General features: G+C 44.9%; 8 protein-coding genes across 8 annotated transcripts; 3 read left to right on the top strand and 5 right to left on the bottom strand.

Moving 5' to 3' along the window:
• Positions 1 to 92: 92 nt before the first annotated feature.
• On the top strand, positions 93 to 1,519 carry AGABI2DRAFT_178790 (hypothetical protein). The gene is made up of 5 exons (XM_006461700.1): positions 93 to 278; positions 338 to 383; positions 433 to 690; positions 741 to 1,088; positions 1,243 to 1,519. Exons 1-5 carry the CDS (start codon positions 223 to 225, stop codon positions 1,366 to 1,368), a joined length of 834 nt encoding a protein of 277 aa, XP_006461763.1. The 5' UTR covers positions 93 to 222; the 3' UTR covers positions 1,369 to 1,519.
• Positions 1,520 to 1,900: 381 nt separating this feature from the next.
• AGABI2DRAFT_178789 (hypothetical protein) lies at positions 1,901 to 3,374 on the top strand (the record flags this gene model as incomplete). Its single annotated transcript, XM_006461699.1, has 8 exons — positions 1,901 to 1,943; positions 1,999 to 2,093; positions 2,145 to 2,208; positions 2,271 to 2,331; positions 2,396 to 2,610; positions 2,715 to 2,732; positions 2,838 to 2,908; positions 2,976 to 3,374. The coding sequence occupies 8 exons, from the start codon at positions 1,901 to 1,903 to the stop codon at positions 3,222 to 3,224; spliced, it is 816 nt and encodes a 271-aa protein (XP_006461762.1). The 3' UTR covers positions 3,225 to 3,374.
• Positions 3,375 to 3,641: 267 nt separating this feature from the next.
• On the bottom strand, positions 3,642 to 5,455 carry AGABI2DRAFT_178788 (hypothetical protein; the record flags this gene model as incomplete). The annotated part of the gene is made up of 11 exons (XM_006461698.1): positions 3,642 to 3,809; positions 3,865 to 3,986; positions 4,045 to 4,225; positions 4,284 to 4,382; positions 4,432 to 4,515; positions 4,571 to 4,750; positions 4,810 to 4,851; positions 4,907 to 4,954; positions 5,003 to 5,158; positions 5,209 to 5,326; positions 5,375 to 5,455. Coding segments are annotated over 11 exons (1,171 nt in total), but the record flags the coding sequence as incomplete, so codon positions are not given.
• Positions 5,456 to 6,517: 1,062 nt separating this feature from the next.
• Positions 6,518 to 7,180, top strand: AGABI2DRAFT_193152 (hypothetical protein). The gene has a single exon (XM_006461697.1). It carries the CDS (start codon positions 6,549 to 6,551, stop codon positions 7,122 to 7,124), a length of 576 nt encoding a protein of 191 aa, XP_006461760.1. The 5' UTR covers positions 6,518 to 6,548; the 3' UTR covers positions 7,125 to 7,180.
• A 258-nt stretch (positions 7,181 to 7,438) lies between these two features.
• AGABI2DRAFT_178786 (hypothetical protein) lies at positions 7,439 to 8,627 on the bottom strand (the record flags this gene model as incomplete). Its single annotated transcript, XM_006461696.1, has 5 exons — positions 7,439 to 7,505; positions 7,585 to 7,679; positions 7,769 to 7,813; positions 7,876 to 8,374; positions 8,527 to 8,627. 5 exons carry the CDS (start codon positions 8,625 to 8,627, stop codon positions 7,439 to 7,441), a joined length of 807 nt encoding a protein of 268 aa, XP_006461759.1.
• A 3,355-nt stretch (positions 8,628 to 11,982) lies between these two features.
• On the bottom strand, positions 11,983 to 13,437 carry AGABI2DRAFT_178785 (hypothetical protein). The gene is made up of 8 exons (XM_006461695.1): positions 13,375 to 13,437; positions 13,208 to 13,302; positions 13,088 to 13,151; positions 12,976 to 13,033; positions 12,709 to 12,923; positions 12,399 to 12,592; positions 12,106 to 12,332; positions 11,983 to 12,058 (listed from the first exon to the last, which is right to left on the bottom strand). Exons 1-8 carry the CDS (start codon positions 13,415 to 13,417, stop codon positions 12,010 to 12,012), a joined length of 945 nt encoding a protein of 314 aa, XP_006461758.1. The 5' UTR covers positions 13,418 to 13,437; the 3' UTR covers positions 11,983 to 12,009.
• An 854-nt stretch (positions 13,438 to 14,291) lies between these two features.
• AGABI2DRAFT_193150 (hypothetical protein) lies at positions 14,292 to 14,824 on the bottom strand. The gene is given in 3 exon segments (XM_006461694.1): positions 14,292 to 14,411; positions 14,428 to 14,693; positions 14,762 to 14,824. The coding sequence occupies 1 exon segment, from the start codon at positions 14,666 to 14,668 to the stop codon at positions 14,429 to 14,431; it is 240 nt and encodes a 79-aa protein (XP_006461757.1). The 5' UTR covers positions 14,669 to 14,693; positions 14,762 to 14,824; the 3' UTR covers positions 14,292 to 14,411; position 14,428.
• Positions 14,825 to 16,209: 1,385 nt separating this feature from the next.
• On the bottom strand, positions 16,210 to 17,300 carry AGABI2DRAFT_71312 (hypothetical protein; the record flags this gene model as incomplete). Its single annotated transcript, XM_006461693.1, has 3 exons — positions 16,210 to 16,533; positions 16,585 to 16,927; positions 16,975 to 17,300. The coding sequence occupies 3 exons, from the start codon at positions 17,298 to 17,300 to the stop codon at positions 16,210 to 16,212; spliced, it is 993 nt and encodes a 330-aa protein (XP_006461756.1).
• Positions 17,301 to 17,564: the final 264 nt, after the last annotated feature.

The following is a 17,564-nucleotide window of genomic DNA, read 5'->3' as shown; positions in this document are numbered from 1 at the left end:
CAAAAAAACAAAAAAAAAATAACACAAAAACGAGGAGATGGAAGATGAGGATGCATACGATTATTAAAGCCAATAAGACGTTGGTTGAATGGCGTATTGGCCTCAATATTGGAGGACATCCGCTCGAAGACCATTTGGAGCATTATAGGAGTAGGAGGTCTAGGAAACTCGCCATACGTCTGGCGTCGCAGGTCCACATTCGGCATTTTTTAAAACTGCTAGATGTCACTTGGTCAACGAAATTGTCGTGAACTCAAAAGACTAGAGACAGTTCGCAAGTACGATGTTGCAATGGGAGTTTGAATGCGACCCTTCAATCTCTCACGCATTTCATCAGCGACAAAAAGGAAACAATAAATTGTCGACTTGCTGCTGCGAAATTCGTATGTACTGAACTCTCCTCCATTTCCTTGAGTCTCCTTCCGTGGTCAGTCCTACCCGCTCGACCTTCCCCTTGACAAGACCCTCACCGACCTCCAGGCGAGACTGCACGAAGTCACCTCCGTCCCACCCTCCAATCAGAAACTCCTCTGGAAGGGCAAGAAAGCTGTCGGCGATGAAACTGCTCTCATCCCTCTCATCCAAGCAGGCTTCAAAGATGGTGTCAGGGTGCAGATGCTCGGGTCCACAGAACAACAGCACATAAATAGAGTTCAAACTCGAACACCATCTTCAAGACCCCGAATACAAGTAAGTACGTACGTCATCTATCAATATAACGATCTAACTTTTCGTTCTAGCCAAGGATCACACCAGCATCTTCCTCATCCTTTCGCTTTCGCTTTCACAAGATTGCCCCGCTGCACCACCTTCCCAACCCTACCTCCGCACAGACTCTACTTGACAAGTTGGCCAATGATCCAGCTATTCTTCATGTCATGCAAAGGCATAATTTCTCCGTTGGCCTCTTGACTGAACTTGCTCCGCATGAACGCCCCGGCCTTCTTGGTTTTAATGTGAATTCCGGTCAGGAGATCAAGTTTCGTATACGGACAGACAGATATGGCGGCTTCCGACTTTACAACGATGTCAGAAATGTTCTTTGTCATGAACGGGCGCATAATGTATGGGGCGATCATGACGAAAACGTACGTTCTTAATCTTCCGTTCAGGGGTATATCATTCATCACCTACTTCAGTTCAAACAACTTAATTCTCAACTTAATAGAATCTGGCCGCGCTCGAACTGCTGGAACACATACCCTTGTCACATCAACGGACCCATATGGAATATACTGGCAGGCACCCGAACAAGAAATTGAAGCGGAGGCATGGTCTTATGTCCTTGGCAGGAATTCCACGACTTCCATTGGAGGAGATTCGAGAGATGACATGCGTAAGAGGATGCTGGAAGCGATCATCAAGTGATTGCAGCGTGAGGAAGAACAGATGGAGATCAGTTGCGGAACTGGTCATTCCACAACGGACAAAGATACGCCAACGTCACCATGATAGACTTTTTGTCTTTTGTCCCCAATGTACAGTACTTATTCAATTATTCATATCTCGCTGATGGGCGTATAAATACAGAGTTTTCGAGGACAAAAAGGCCAGCAGACCGCGCGGCCAGTGTAATGATTGGCACATTTTGATTGATCTCCGTCAAAGTCGGCTCATCTATGGACTTGTTGGCCGTGAAAAGAAGGCCAGACAGCTAACATGGTACATCAATGGGCTGTGGAGAACGATATGTCAAAAGATGCTAACCTTTCAATACTGTCTGCTGACCGATGCTGACCGCTTCGGCCCCCTGCCTTCCAAGTATCTCCCATTCTAGGACGTTTTTTCTCACTAGGTGTATTATATGGAGTACAGAAGCCCTCATTAACCATATTTAAATCCTCCTGCCTCGTCCGCTCCCTTTTTCGCTATCCGCCGGCGTCAATTGGATCTACCTTCGATGGACCCCGATGCCATTGCAAGGGGGTTGTTCACACTTCGAGGTGAGCCTGGAGATTCTAATGTCACCTGCGCGTAGACCTTTTCTCACTCTCGTAGTAACTTGTGGGACCTGTGTTAGCGTTGCTATCCTCACTACGTTGGTTCGTATTACTGTGCGCCTGCGGCGACAGAGCCGGGTTTGGGTGGATGATGTCAGTGAATTATTTTTTTTGATGAAATCAAAAAAAACTTATAGCATGTAGGCATTGGCTGTGTTGAGCTCGGCTGCCTTGATCATCCAGTTGGTCGTTGTCTTTCTCGACCCCGGTAGGCATATCTCGTTCATCGAATATTTAGGTTAACAGAGGCTCAAGGCATTCTATTATAAGTTCAACACAACGGTGTCGTGCGCTACTACCTGATATCTAATATGTTTTACGCTGCCATATGGTGAGCCCTTCTTTATCAGTTACGTTTCCCAAAAGGATAACACTCATGTGCTTACCTCTACCAGGTCGGCACGTTTATCTATCCTGTTTTCTTTAATCCGAATCACCCAGAACCTACGATCCAACCGCATTTTCTATATTTTTGGGGCCATTTTCCTCCTTACCTGGCTTGTTCTTACGGCCCAGCTGTACTGGGAATGTGAAGCAAAGTCGGCGTGGAAAGAAATGAAAGTTCCGCAATGCGATTTGAGCAGTGCGGTTGCCATCTGTCAGATCATCGGTGAGTTTTCTCATCCGAAAAATGCGTTATGCGTCCGTCATGTGTGTGTGGGAGGGCAGCTGCACTCTCAGGAACAAAATTTGATTCTCTTATTTTTTTTCTAGCGGATTTAATGTCTGACAGTATGCTGTTAATCGCTCCAATACGAATATTCACGGTTATCACGGATCGAAAACTGCGACATCGCACCATGATAATCTTTAGTACATGTATTGTGACGACCATAGTGTCGCTCGTGCATGCCGCATATATTTTCCAATCAAAAGCTATTCCTATTTTAATCGCAGCATTCGTTGAGGTGAGAATCTAAATTTTCAATAAAAAGATTTATCTACTAATTGAATGAAAATTTTATATATACGCAGAACTCTGTATCTCTCATCGTTTGTAATATTCCTATCATGGTCATGGCTGTCGTCAAATTCCAAGAGAACAAACATACTCGAGTTTCGACAAGATCCGCAACGATTCCTATGTTCAAAAGATCGATTAATACTGGCCAATCTGCTCCGAGAGCGGTAGCCAAGGACCAGACTTCTGTCGTCAATGTGCAGTTCCCGGATTCTAGCGCTTCGAATAGTATATCTACTTACGACGTCGACGATAAAAGTTGATAAGCAAGTGAGGTGAGAAGAGTTCATTACCGCGATATCGGTTTGTTCATCGTTATCGCGCGCATATATTTATTATTCAATATCCTTAATGTTCGGAATTTTCGTCACTCGTCTCCCATGTGATTGTATATGTTCTAGACTTGTGTAACTATAGTGTATAGACAGGAAACTAGATTAGTGATGCTTGGCTATCGAAACGCACACGTTGAATGTTGAATTTTAGAATGTCAGCCATTGAACTTTGATTGACTTGAGAGAAAAATAAACCTATGGAACAGCAATTGGAAATGTACTCATTGAAGCTGTTGTCGAAGAGTAGTGATGACTTTTCACCAAACGATAAACAAACACCGGGCTTATGCTCGTATTCGTATCCTCCACATACACTGGCATCGTCATCGCGCCGGAATTCGTGGTATCAAGATTAAGTATATGACATTTGGATATACAATTGAATGGTCCAAGATGCAGTAGATAACGAAATAAAATAAATAAAAACGGAGGGTCAGCAATAATCATAAAACGTCAATTCTCATCCGAGCTCTGATCACCCAAGAACGCCGAAATGCTTTGCGCAGCATTCATCTAATAATTTAGAAAGTGAGCTCTTAATTCGGAAGCCAAAAATTTGTTAACATACCTTTCTTCTTCGTTGCTTTGGGTTAACAATTTCCTCTTCCTCTTCGCTCCCATCTGACTCTTGATCGCTCACGGATTGACGCTTGGATTTTGTCACAGCTTTCTCAAATTCTTGAACGTCCTCTATAAGAAAGAGTGAGCTCATTACTGAATAATAGTATTTGTAGCAATGAAGACCAACGTAGTTCTTGTGCAAGTTCGCGTTTTGCTTTGATAGCTTTCGCTTGTTCGAGGCTCATCCGACCAGACATTCCCAGTTCATGGAGAGTTTCTTTGAGCATTTTGATCTGTTGTAATGGCGAGTCTACGCCTTTAAAAAACTTGGACCACACTTTTCGAACGCCACAAGCGAGGATTAAAGACTAGGTTGTGAAAACGCCGTTGAGCAGTGGAAAGGGAATCGTCACGAAATAAGCATACTTTCAATTTCTTGATAGTTTCTTCATCTTTACTCAAACTTTCTGTTTTCCGAGATTTTGCGTTCTTCTTGGTACCCGATGATGATGCACTGCTGTTATCCTAAAATAGAATCAGACAAGTCGTCACACTACGCAGTTCGATCACGTACCTTCTTGGGTTTTGAATTCCGTCTTTTCTTGGGTGGCTCTTCATCAATAAGGACAGATAATTCTGATTCACTTTTATAACCAGCCTTCAAAACGAAGCTGTTCAACGTGAAAAGTCAACTGATGCCTTTCGGTACTCACCTTATCGTCGTCCTCTTTGGGTACTTTCGGCAGTTCGCCAATGACATCTCCCATAATGACGTCGACTTTAGGAGACGCCGGCTTCGCACTGTCTGACTTGAGTTTGACCATTTGTTCGGCTCCTGAATCATCCGAATCTTCGATAAGAGTTTTCTTGTGTGACTTCTTCGTGCTCTCGATCTTGAAGAGTGGACAACGTCAATGGTTTGATGGCGTATATATATATACTACGAGGATACCTCATCATCCTTGTGGCCTTCATCTTCGGCTGGCACTACTTCCTGAAAAACAAATATGAGTGGACGCCGTCAGGGGATAAAATAAAGAAACACGTACGGGTGAAGCGACTTGCTTGGACACTTTGCCTTTTCCTTTCGTCGTCTTCTGCACTAGGATCAGAAACAGAGCGTATAGAAATACGAGGCTACGCACGTCGGCGGTCTTGTCATCTTTCTTCTTAGCAATTCGAGGTTTCTTTTTCGGGACATCTTTAGAAGGAGCATCAGATGTCCGTTTCTTTCCTTTACCCGCGTTCTTCCCAGGTGACTTGGATGCAGCTTGAATATCCGCCTTCTCTCCCACCTCGGCCTTAACGACGTGAATTTGAGAAAGGCACTTGGGGGGAAAATGCTACGAACCATAGTTTCTGCAATAGCTTCCTTTACGGCATCCTTGAGCCCCGACGAATCGAGAGCGCCTTCGACGAGTTCCAGTTCAGTCTCTATTTCACGACGGAGTAATTTCGGTGTGAGTGTACTACACGCGTGTTCAGTAGAATCATTTGGTGGTCGCGCGTGGACTCACTGAAGGATATGTTTCTCATCTGCTTGGAGCACAAATTTGCGCGTTAGCTCCTTGACGCGGGCGACACTAGGGAGATCCATGTCAGGGCCTCGTGGGAACAGACGCGTATTAATGGCAGTGACATCACGCGTCGCATTGCTTACATAATATGATTTGCAGCACTGCCTGGTCGTCCGATGCACTGACAGGCGCCGCCCCTGCGAAAAGGGCAGGGTGGCGAATGCAACACTCCTTCTACAGCAATGACTTGGGGCGACTCGGGTTCAGACGCTAAACGGAACTCACAAGCATGGGATGTATTCCCCGACGTACCGCTCGATATTGCTCGTCTGATCTTTGAAAAGGCGATGGAGGACAACCCTATGCCGGTCCACCTAGCCCTGGTTTCACGACAAGTCCAGCACTGGTAAGCTTTCTTACTCTCAACTCATGAATATCATGTTTGATTCCCCCGTACGACAGGGTTGAACCTCTCCTCTATCGTAACCTGACCTTCCATGATGCATCTTGCTTTTCTTCTTTTTACCGCACCTTCCGCAGCCGTCGTTTCTCAAAATCCAAATCAACCGCCTTTTTCGAAGAACACGTAAAATCCTTGAATATTCTCGATGATGCTGCTCCCAAAATGGAACAGCTGGTAGCGATTGGCAAGGGGTTAAAGGGTTTGAGATCAGTTGCCGGCTGGGATGATTCATGGGGTTGTCATGTTCTGGGGTTTTTGGCGCCTGACCGCTCGACATCGCCGGACTTGAAATCTTTGGAGATTGTACGCCGGTGTCTTGACCTTTTAGTTGGGGATAAAGGTGAGTGGAGGGATGAACAAGAGAGGAGACGAAGAAACGTGGTTGGAGAGGAAGGCGACGCGATTCCTGGAATACTCGAACTTGAAGCTCTGGGCAAGGAAGAAATTGTAATTTCCCCTCAACTCAAAGTCGATTCAGATCCTCCAAACTCCGATGATCCATTCCCTTTCAAAGAGCTACGAAGACTCTCATTATCAGCTCATGCTGTACGAGAGTTCCGCCTTGACTTCACACACCGTATATTCCGCGATATCACTCATCTCGATATATACTACTGTCGAGCGTACGACTGGTCAACCATCAAAGCAATGAAAAATCTAACCTACGTCGCTTTCGATTTCCTAACCCTCGTCAACCTCGTTTACATCGAGATGGAAACATGCATGGACGAGACAATTCGATATTGTCAAACCCTACCATACCTCAAAGTCATTATATTCGCTTGCGTCAGTTGGTGGACTAGAGATTTCGATCTAATGGACGATGCGCAAATGCCGCTCAATGTCCCTCCAGAAGACTGGCACAACGGTGATCCTCTAATATCAACAATGGTCGATGAACATTCTTTACACTACTTTACTCGACTTTCTCTTGGCATGCGCGATCCTCGCGTAGTGCTGGGTATCGTGAGCGATTGCCTCGAGCCAAGCCATCTCATGAGGGATCATATGGTCAACTTCATATGGCCAAAGAATTCTTATGACTGGGATTTCACGGTACCGAAGGAGCGCCACAAGGAAAGCTGGGAAGTGGCAGAAGAGATCATTGAAAGACGAATGAGGGCCAGGAATGAGAGGAGACGTAATTTGGGTAAACCTATCATTGAATGGCCTTGTAATTCTGGTGCTGTTGACGAAGATGAGAGTGTGGAGGGTGAATTCGGGTTTGGAGATGTCGTAAGGCAGAGATGGAGTCAGGCGTCGTTTTTCAGACGGATACACTCGTAATACCCCTTTATTATTTATTTGGTTTCGTCGTTTTTGAATGCTGTTCTATCAGAGCATCTTATCCTTCTGGAAATTTAAGGCGATAACATTGTTCAGAAATTGAAAGGGTCAAGAAACCACAGCACAAATGGTTTGATTTCCGTATTCAAGTATATTATTAACGTTATCGAAACGAAAGTAGACCTAAAAGTAGAAAAGACGGTATCAAGTTAACCAGACAAAAGAATGAAAGAGAGCGAAATGAAAATGAAGCAGATTCTCGAGGCCATAACACACTTCGGCAACGATAAAAAGCGATCAGAAAAGCAGTCGTTCTAAGCATCCAGGAGATACTCGTTGCAGAGCGACGCGACATCTATAGGCAACGGCTTCAAGGAATGCCTAAAGCAGATGTCATTAATTAATTCAGCGTATTCAAGATGTACTCACTGCGAAAGAACCCGCGCGCCTTCCTATGTACCTGCGTGCAGAAGCCAAAAATACCCGTACACGCCTTGATACCCTCGCTTTGAAACGCGCAAGATAACCACGACAAACTATCCGTACACGCGAAACCTAATTTAAAATGTGATTAGAATATGACGCGTCCACGAGAATCAGGCGCGTAGATCAAATAAGATGGCTAGTAAACTTCGGCGACTTACCCTATATTCCAACGTTTTTTCATACGGATGTTCCTGCATGTGAACCTGCATAAGGAACGCAAGGATGAGAAAATAATGGCGGACCAACGAAGAAGCACAAAACTTACGACATGCGCACTGACCCGTTCGTACAACTCCAAGGAAAAGTCTTGTTCAGCGTAAGGATTGGATGGTGAAATTTGCATCAAAGGGGTGAGAGGCACAAAAATCCCTTTGGAGGGCTTGGCCGAAGGGGAAAGAACAGCGGGATATGTGAATGGGTGAGATGACTTTTGGAATGGTATAGATCCAATTTCTGGTTGCATATCACTTGAGCTACGCGAAGGAGCGCGCGTCGTCCCGTTGTCAAGGTTGAAGAAGGAAGAGGAGGCCATGGTCGTTGTAGAACTCAGGTAGGACGAGTGTGACTGATAGTGCTGAAGTTCAAGGCGGGAAGGCGCCCAGAAGTGAGGCGTATTCGTTCTTAAAGCTTTAGGATACCTCCGAGCCAATACCATCAAACTTCCACTTGCGTGCCAATTTTCTACATGTTCAACATTCTTGAGCTTCCTATCCTCCTCCTGTCTACCAATCATGACATCCGGTTTGACTTCTTGAGGAGAGCAGCTACGCAACTAATCTGTTGTACGGCCAGTAGAACTCCTGTGGCTCAACATCCGGTGTCAACCTCGAGTCTGGGATTGGGAAGAATAGCCTCTATCATTGCAAGGTCGTGAAGACACACACGGAAAGGCGGCATAGAAGGAAGACGAACCTACACGACCACCCAATATGCTCTCGACGCTGCTGATCGACGGTCGCCCGATAAGTCACCACTAAAACCACCGACTCCCTGCTGAACCAGTCGTTGTCGATACATGGCAGGAAGAGAGGTTGCAGGGGATTGTTGGAAACCCGTCAACACGCTGTCCACTATTGTTTTCACGTTGCTACCTCTCAAATAGTCTTCATCTTCCCTCTCCGCCAATACCGGGTCACTCTTTGAACCCTTCCAGACAGCAAAACTTCGGTGCGCGTCGAACTCTCATCCAATAAAATATGAACGCAAAGCTTGAGCAAAAGTATTACATCCTGTGAAGTCGAAACTTGTGCTTTCCGATATTTGAGCTCGCGCAGTGGGCATAGAATCAACGCAACTTCAGATATTGCAGACAGCTCTTCCTATAAGCCGTCGAATATTCCGGGTAGACGGATTCGAGTCAATTTTCTCTCGACCATGCGGCGCTCGGGTCTCGTGGGGCGGGTGGCGGTGCCGACCCTGACGCGACGCCGACTTTGATGTGAGTCATGCATCCCGCTCTCTTTCTTCCACCATCTCGAATTGAAACTGATTTGTCCTGAGATTATGGTTTGAGTGTTTGTTTCCGAAACCCCAAGACCGGACAACATGATCCAAGAATTTGCCGCAAGACACAAGGAAGTTTGATGGACCTGCCTCAGAAGACTCTTTGAACCCAAGATTGAGCGTGATAAAGCCTTTGGATTCTCCAGGAATACACAAGAATGCAAATTCCCAGAATATTGGTCTGCATCAAGACCGGCTGTCCAAGAAATGGCGACGTAATAAGGGACCTCAGCTGCCGTATTGGTTTATCGTCAATGGTTCCCGTTCGGTCCCAGAAAGTGCTGACAGTGAAATCCAAGCATCTCAAAACGAACAAGGCTTTGAGAGACAATGCAATGATCTTGTGCGGAACCCATGAAGAAGAATGTTCACTGTTTATGTGATTTTTCTACTAGAAGATGTGAATATGCTCTACCTCGAAAAAACAAAGACTGCGGACGTACCATCTGAAGGTCATATTCTCTGTTTACTCGTCTATCCCGTCTACTCCAAGTTGCTGGTGATTGTAACCGTTGGAATGCATAGAAGCATATTCCGTGTCGTGGCTAAACTGGAATGTCCGATGTGTGTGAACACCAACGTCGGCAGGGAAATGCACATGCGGACTGAAAGACGCGGTAGGAACACGGTGTCGCTGCTCGTAAACAATTGAGGAAACCTGGCGTAGCCGAAGAGGTCAATGTTTGTGGCAGAAAATTGAAGGTGTTTTTGTTTTGGGCGGATCAACCACTGAGCTTGGACCACCTCCCCTGACCAAGCATCACAATCCTCATAGCCCTCTCTACCACCTGCTCTTCCTTCAGAACCCTCTTTACTACACTTACACCGACAGCGAGGGGTATTTCAGACTGAGTTTCAGAACATACTTGAGTCACGGACGGTTCAAACTCGCGGTTCAATATCCGACCATCGCACCAGCTGGACCTCACCCCGTCCTTGACGCAATACCACTTCTCCACCACAGCCACCTCCCCAAGTTCTTGTTTTTCTAGCCGCAGCAACCCACCAACCTCTCCCTGCGCCTCGTCAGTTGTGCGCCCGCCAGATCGGTGAAGAAGGAGGCCCGCCCGATGTCAATGACCTCGACTGCTTCGGCAGGATGTGTGCGACTGCGCGATGTTGTAGAGTGTAGAGTCAGCTGGAGAGAAATGTGGCTGGGTCTGGATTGCTGAGTTTCTAGCGTTGAATTTGTACGCGCTTCTAGTGTTGATCCGCATTGTCACTGCTTCTGGATTTTCCCTATTCATTCTTCCTCATTTGACTTGTGGTCGCACTCTCTCCTCATACAAAATTCTGAATTCTGAATACTGTGCGACAAGACTCAAAACTTGCCTTGAAATTCAAATACTTGAGAAGACGCGAGAAGCAATTTTCGATAAAGAACCAGATTTACGAAGTTCCTACCGATCGAATTCTCGCTCCTCAGTTCCTAGGATTATGTCACCATACCACTTCTCGATGAGCGAGCGAGCTCAGAGCTACTGCTTATCGCTTAACACCCTTTCTACACCGGCTCGGCACACAGTCCATGCTCACATTCTACTTACCATTCGAACTAGTGGTTTCGTAAAAACATACTATCCTATTGTACGTTCTTTCAACAACCCAACTTCAATTTTAGAAATAAATCATGATGATAACTAGGTAGGTACGGTATCCAGATGATCTGAATGATCTGAATGGCTTTGCCAAGATTCAGCTAGACAGGGGCTTGGGCTGCAAGTCACTGAATAATCTTTTGAGTGAACCCACAATAGCTATGGCCCGGGAATGGGATCGCTAAAGATGATCATTGATGAATTGCCCTCAGTAGTCGGTGAACGTCAGTATTGTCCTGTAAAGAACCATATTCTGAATCTCGCCTTGACCCCCACCGAAAATAGAATAACGTTGTCGTGGATGCCAGATAATAGCAATTATGTGATAGGTACTTAAATATCTCATCTTTGCGCGATACCGATGACTACATATGCATACTCATTATGGAGGTAATTCAAAGAACACTTATCGGCGGTAGTCATCCGCCAAAAATGGCACCAGATCAATAAACCAAAACCCGAAGTGGCTTTTAGTCTACGTCCTCATCGTGGATTTTTTCTTCCATTTGTGAAGGGGCTACTTACTTGGGCGGGGAGGCGAAGATGCGACTCGGACTAGCTGAACCAACAAACCTCCCTTACTCGGTGTGTCTGTCACACCCGAGCCCAAACACCAACTGAGATGGTAAATGTGCTCCTCGGAGGCAATCTCATATCCCGAAGCTACGCTGGTTCGAAAAATCCTGAAACAATTCATTGGATTTACTGATATCACCCAGGATTTTGCTTAGCCGTACAATTCCAACTGACATGATGCGTGCTGGCGTACCGAGGGCGTGCCGAGGACGCGTACTATACGATACACAATAAACGATACACAGCTTGACTCCACTTATCCTGAGGAGCTTTTATTCACTCCAGGATGACGCCGATACACTACCTAAAAATACACTTACCTCGAGTCGCTGCTAATCTAGCATCAATAATTTTCGCGTGTTGTTGATCATTGCGAATATACGAGAAAATAAACTACTGAGTACATGTTTAACTACGTGCCAACAAGGATGCCTTCTCACATTTGGAAAATCAACATCGCCGGTTGATATGTCTCCTTGTCCATAACCTTGAGAAAAATATTTTCCATTCTTTCAATGTCTACTGATCATTAACCCAGTTAAATAGTTTTTTTACAAGCCAACCAACAAAAAAACAAATGCAAGTCAAATTCGCAATGCCGTCAAACTGACCAGGAATGTCAGTTTGTCTATACGAATTGGAGTGGATGATCGAGATCGTACAAATATAAAGTTTTTTTTTTTTAAAAAAAAAAGAGGGTTGTAGGAGGAGGGTTTTACCATTCAGACATCAGCCTTATCGGTAATCAATTCATCCTCCTTCTTTGCGTGTCTGTAGGGAGGGGAAGATAGTAAGATAACAGCGGCTGATAATCTTACCCTTCCGTTGTTATAGACGTAGACGTAGATATTTGTTGAGAGATTGTATGAGATAGTTTGATATCAGTGGTAGTAGATGAAAACCCAGTTGGCTGAGTGACAGGTGGTTTATGGAAAAGAGGTATACTCCGTGACCGTGCCGTAGACTGAGCAGCTCGTCTCTCCTGGAGTTTGACAACAGCAGTAACCATGATAGGAATATTGCAAACAATTAAAGATGCAGAGTTCTACAAGGGCGGTTATAAGTTCATGAGATCCTATTTCGGTCGCATCAACAAGAATAAATTTCTCACCTCGACAAATGCTGAGATAAGTATAGATGTGTCCAGATGCTGGAAAAGATACGCGGCATGAACGAGTGAAACGATAGTTGTAACGATACAAGTCCCGAAAATGATCATAGCCCGATATCGTAGTTTCCGATCCGTGATGACCATGAATGTTCGAATCGGAGTAATCAGGAGTATACTATCGGAAATCACATCCGCTATAAGAAAAGAAAAAAAATCAGAGTTCAGTAAGTGTGTGTTTCAACAAACGATTCAAAAAACCCGGTGCCGACTTTGACACAATATCGATAGTACCAGGCAGTGAAAGACTTACAAACAATTTGACAAACGGCAACAACGGTACCCAAAGTACATTGTGGAATAGGTTTTTCTTTCCAGCCCTTCTGCGATTCACATATCCAAAAGAGTTGAGCAGTAAGGAAAGCCCAGGCGAGGAAGAAGAGAACTGCAAAAACGTAAAGCATTCGTGTTGGCCGTAGATTTCGGGTGATTCGGATTAGAGAAAATAGGATAGATAATCTTGAAGACCTGGTAGGATATCAATTGATATTGTACTCGAAATTATAAATTCAATAATTACCATATGGCGAGGTAGAACATGTTAGAAAGTAGGTAACCGCGGACAACGCCATGGCGAGCTTAACGCAGCAATGTTTGAATTATTCAACTTCCGTAAATTGAGAGGTGCTAACCTGGATCGAGACAGACCCCAGCTAGCTGGGTTACCAATGCACTCGCGCTCACCACTGTGAATGCCTGATTTGAATAATAATCAGTATGTGATCGACGAAAATTCAAAAGTTCAAACCGACATCGTCTACCCACAATCTGTTTTTTCGCACTATCCTGACAGTGAAGCGGATGAACGTCGTGAGAATAGCAACGCCAGCGCAAATTCCACATGTCACTGCAATGAGTATGGGTAAGAAAAATAGATCAGAAACCTGAAGGATCGAGTGCAGAAAACACAAAAACTCACGTCGAAGGATAAACAATTTCTGTGTTATATCCATCGTAGACATTTGCACAAAGGAAGCAGACGAGGAGGGATGGTCATAAACAGGAATTTGTTTCTGGAATTCTTCTTATATTTGACAGGCGAATGCTACTTCTCGTGAGAAAGTGTGCGTAGCGAAGGGGAAATCAAACCGACCAAGGGCGGAGGAAGCTTGGGACACATCAGAAGAAGTCGCTAGGTCTGGGGTACCAGTTGCGACTATAGGTGTGAACCCAAGGTCAATAGGGTTTATGTATTATAATTAGATAACAAGTGGATATGTGTATATACCTCGGTGCTCGCTCGATTATTGAGTGTTGATGGTGTCTTCTTCCCGATGCATGGCTAACGTTTGATCAGAATACATGAGACTGAACAACCGCTAACGCTGCCGTATGCTGGCATCAGGCCCGCATACTATCAAACTCCATGGGTTAACGTAAAAGTTCTGGGGTCTTGCTTACCCTATTCTGTTTAAGGGCACGATGTCATCGCAAAGTTCCGAAAAGATACCGTGATACTTTAGAGCTGATGTTGATGCTGATGGCAATGCTTCCTCCAATCAGTGATGGAGTGCCGAATGGAAGAGGAGAGAGTTCATCAACTCGTGAACAGGGGAATTTTCGCCAAATTCAATTCGGCATCAAAGTTTTCTTCGTTAAAATATCTTTGCAGGAAAATAGTATTGATTTCTTCGTTGTTTCAATCGTCGTTTGGGGAAAAGTCATCAGTCCCTTTCGACAACAGCTTCAATGAGCACATTCCCAATTGCTGTTCCATAGGTTATTTTTTCTCTCATGTCAATCAAAGTTCAATAGCTAACATTTTAAAATTCAACATTCAATGTGTGCGTTTCGATAGCCAAGCATCACTTATCTAGTTTCCTTCCTACACACTATAGTTACACAAGTCTAGAACATATATACAATCACATGGGAGACGAGTTACGAACATTCCGAACATTAAGGATATTGAATAATAAATATATGCGCGTGATATAACGATGACAAACGATATCGTAATGAATGAACCTTCCTCACCTAACTTGCTTATCAACTTTTATCTTCAACGTCGTAAGTAGATACGCTATTCGAAACACTGGTTTCCGGGAATTGCACATTGACGATAGAAGTCGGGTTTCTTGTTGCCGCCCACGGAGCAGATTGGCCAGTACCAATCGATCTCTTGAACAAAGGAATCGTAGCGGATCTTGTCGAAACTCGAGTATGTTTGTTCTCTTGGAATTTGACGACAGCCATGACCATGATAGGAACATTACAAACGATGAGAGATACAGAATTCTGTTTATATTATAAGATTTCATTCAATTAGTAAATAAATTCTTTCATTGAAGATTTAAGATTCTCACCTCAACGAATGCTGCGATTAAAATAGGAAATGCTTTTGATTGGAAAATGTATGCAGCATGTACGAGCGACACAACAGTCGTCACAATGCATGTACTAAAGATCAACATCGTGCGATATCGTAGTTTTCGATCCGTGATAACCATGAATATTCGTATTGGAGCGATTAACAGCACACTATCAGAAACCACATCCGCTAAAAAAAATTAAGAGAATCAGATTTCGTTCCTGAAAGTGTAGCTTCCTCCCACAAACACATGCCGGAACGCATAACGCATCTTTCGGATAAAAAAACTCACCGATGATCTGACAGATGGCAACCGCGATACTCAAATCGCATTGCGGAACTCTCATTTCTTTCCACGCTGACTTTGGTTCACATTCCCAGTACAGCTGGGCCGTAAGGACAAGCCACGTAAGAACAAAAATAGCCCCAAAGGTATAAAGAATGCGGTTGGAATGTAGGTTCTGGGTGATTCGGATTAAAGAAAATAGGATAGATAAACGTGCCGACCTGGTAGAGGTTTATTAGTGTTATCCTTTGGGGAAACATAACTGATGAAAAAGAACTCACCATATGGCGGCGTAAAACATATTAGACATCAGGTAGTAGCGCACGACACCATTGTGATGAGCTTATAATAAAGCCTTGAGCTTTTGTCAACCCAAATTTTCGATGGTCGAGATATGCCTACCGGGGTCGAGGCAGACAACGACCAACTGGATTATCAAAGCAGCCGAGCTAAACACAGCCAATGCCTATACGCTATCAGTTTTTTTGACAAAAATCAAAAAATATAATTCACTGACATCATCCACCCAAACCCGGCTCTGTCGTCGCAGTCGCACGGCAATCCGAATCAACGTAGTGAGGACAGCAACACCGATACAGGTCCCACAAGTTACTACGCGACAATGAGAAAAGGTCTATGCGCAGGTGACATCAGACTTTCCAGGCTCACCTCGAAGTGAGAATAGCTCGTCTGAAACATTGTCATCCATCGAACATAGATCAAGTTGACGCCGGCAGATAGCAAAAAAAGGGAAGAATCGGTCATAACGGACGAGACTGCATTTAAGTATGGCTCACGAGGTCTTCTGTACTCCATACAATACTCCCAGTGAGAACAAACGTCCTAGAATGGGAGATACTTGGGAGGTAGGCCCGACAGCGGTCAGCACACGGTATTAAAAAGGTTAGCATCTTTTGGTATATCGTTCTCCACGGCCTCATTTTGATGTACCATGTTGGCTTTTTAGCCTTCTTTCCACGGCCAACAAGTCCATAGATGAGCCGACTTTGACAGCTATCAACATGTGCCAATCATTACACTGACTGCTCGATCCTGCTGACATTTGTGTCCTCGAGAGCTCTATGTTTACACGTCCATCAGCGAGTCATAATTATTTAGATAGGTACTGTACATTGTGCACAAAAGACAAAAGTCTATTATGGTGATGTTGGCGCATCTTTGTCATCTGTGGAATGACCAGTTCCACAACTGATCTCCAACTGTTCTTCCTCACGCTGCAATCGCTTGATGGTCGCTTCCAACATCCTCTTACGCATTTCATCTCTCGAATCTCCTCCAATGGAAGTCGTAGAAGAATTCCCACCGAGGACATGAGACCATGCCTCCGCTTCGACTTCTTGTTCCGGTGCCTGATAGATTCCATATGGGTCCGTTGATGTGGCAAGGGTATGTGTTCCAGCAGCTCTAGCTCGGCCATGTTCTGCGACTTCACGATTAAGTTGAGAATTAAGTTGTTTGAACTGAAGTCGGTGATGAATGATCTACCCCTGAACGACAGATTAAGAACGTACGTTTTCGTCATGATCGCCCCATACATTATGCGCCAGTTCATGACAAAGGACTTTTCTGATATCGTTGTAAAGTCTGAATCCATCATATCTGTCTGTCCGTATACGAAGCTTAATCTCCTGGCCGGAATTCACATTAAGACCAAGAAGGCCAGGGTGTTCATGCGGAGCAAGTTCAGTCAAGAGGCCAACGGAGAAATTATGCTTTTGCATGACATGAAGAATAGCAGGGTCATTGGCCAACTTGTCAAGTAGAGTCTGTGCGGAGGTAGGGTTGGGAAGGTGGTGCAGCGGGGCAATCTTGTGAAAACGAAAGCGAAAGGATGAGGAAGATGCTGGTGTGACCCTTGGCTAGAACGAAAAGTAAGATCGTTGGATTGATAGATGACGTACGTACTTACTTGTATTCGGGGTCTTGAAGAGGGTGTTCGAGTTTGAACTCTATTTATGTGCTGTTGTTCTGCGGCCTTGAGTCCGCCGATTTCCTGTTCTGTGGACCCGAGCATCTGCACCTTGACTCCATCTTTGAAGCCTGCTTGGATGAGAGTGGTATCATCGCCGACAGCTTTCTTGCCCTTCCAGAGGAGTTTCTGATTGGAGGGTGGGACGGAGGTGAGGTCGTGTAGTATCGCCTGGAGGCCACTGAGGGTCGTGTCAGAGGCAAGGTCGAGCGGGTAGGACTGGCCACGGAAGGAGACTGTGAAGGAATTGGAGGACATAGAGTGCACGTGATGGAGAGTTGCGCAAGCGGTGTTTGTTTATCGGGGTCGACGGTTCGCACACCGTAGACGGATGATTCACTTGATGTATGAATCAGACTCATTCGTCAGTCAGCGGATGAATTTCTAGCTTTCAAAGCCGTGGCCGAAAAATATAACTGGGATATTACCAACACAACGGATCAAGGAATTAGATGATCCGATGACCACAAAATATGATACGACTCAAGGTGATAGCGTTACATTGACAAAACGATCCACAAA

This window comes from Agaricus bisporus (assembly GCF_000300575.1).
Source record: "Agaricus bisporus var. bisporus H97 unplaced genomic scaffold AGABI2scaffold_6, whole genome shotgun sequence".
Classification (NCBI taxonomy): domain Eukaryota; kingdom Fungi; phylum Basidiomycota; class Agaricomycetes; order Agaricales; family Agaricaceae; genus Agaricus; species Agaricus bisporus.
The sequence above is the reverse complement of the archived record's forward strand: the minus strand, read 5'-3'. Positions and strand labels throughout refer to the sequence as shown.

Coding starts and splice junctions, on each gene's coding strand:
- AGABI2DRAFT_193150 (XM_006461694.1), bottom strand. CDS start 14,668: ATGTTCCTATCATGGTCATGGCTGTCGTCAAATTCCAAGAGAACAAAC.
- AGABI2DRAFT_178785 (XM_006461695.1), bottom strand. CDS start 13,417: ATGTCTACGATGGATATAACACAGAAATTGTTTATCCTTCGAC. Junction 13,303..13,374: donor GAAATTGTTTATCCTTCGAC/GTGAGTTTTTGT, acceptor TACTCATTGCAG/TGACATGTGGAATTTGCGCT. Junction 13,152..13,207: donor ACAGATTGTGGGTAGACGAT/GTCGGTTTGAAC, acceptor TATTCAAATCAG/GCATTCACAGTGGTGAGCGC.
- AGABI2DRAFT_193152 (XM_006461697.1), top strand. CDS start 6,549: ATGGAAACATGCATGGACGAGACAATTCGATATTGTCAAACCCTACCA.
- AGABI2DRAFT_178790 (XM_006461700.1), top strand. CDS start 223: ATGTCACTTGGTCAACGAAATTGTCGTGAACTCAAAAGACTAGAGACA. Junction 279..337: donor AGACTAGAGACAGTTCGCAA/GTACGATGTTGC, acceptor GCATTTCATCAG/CGACAAAAAGGAAACAATAA. Junction 691..740: donor CTTCAAGACCCCGAATACAA/GTAAGTACGTAC, acceptor TTTTCGTTCTAG/CCAAGGATCACACCAGCATC.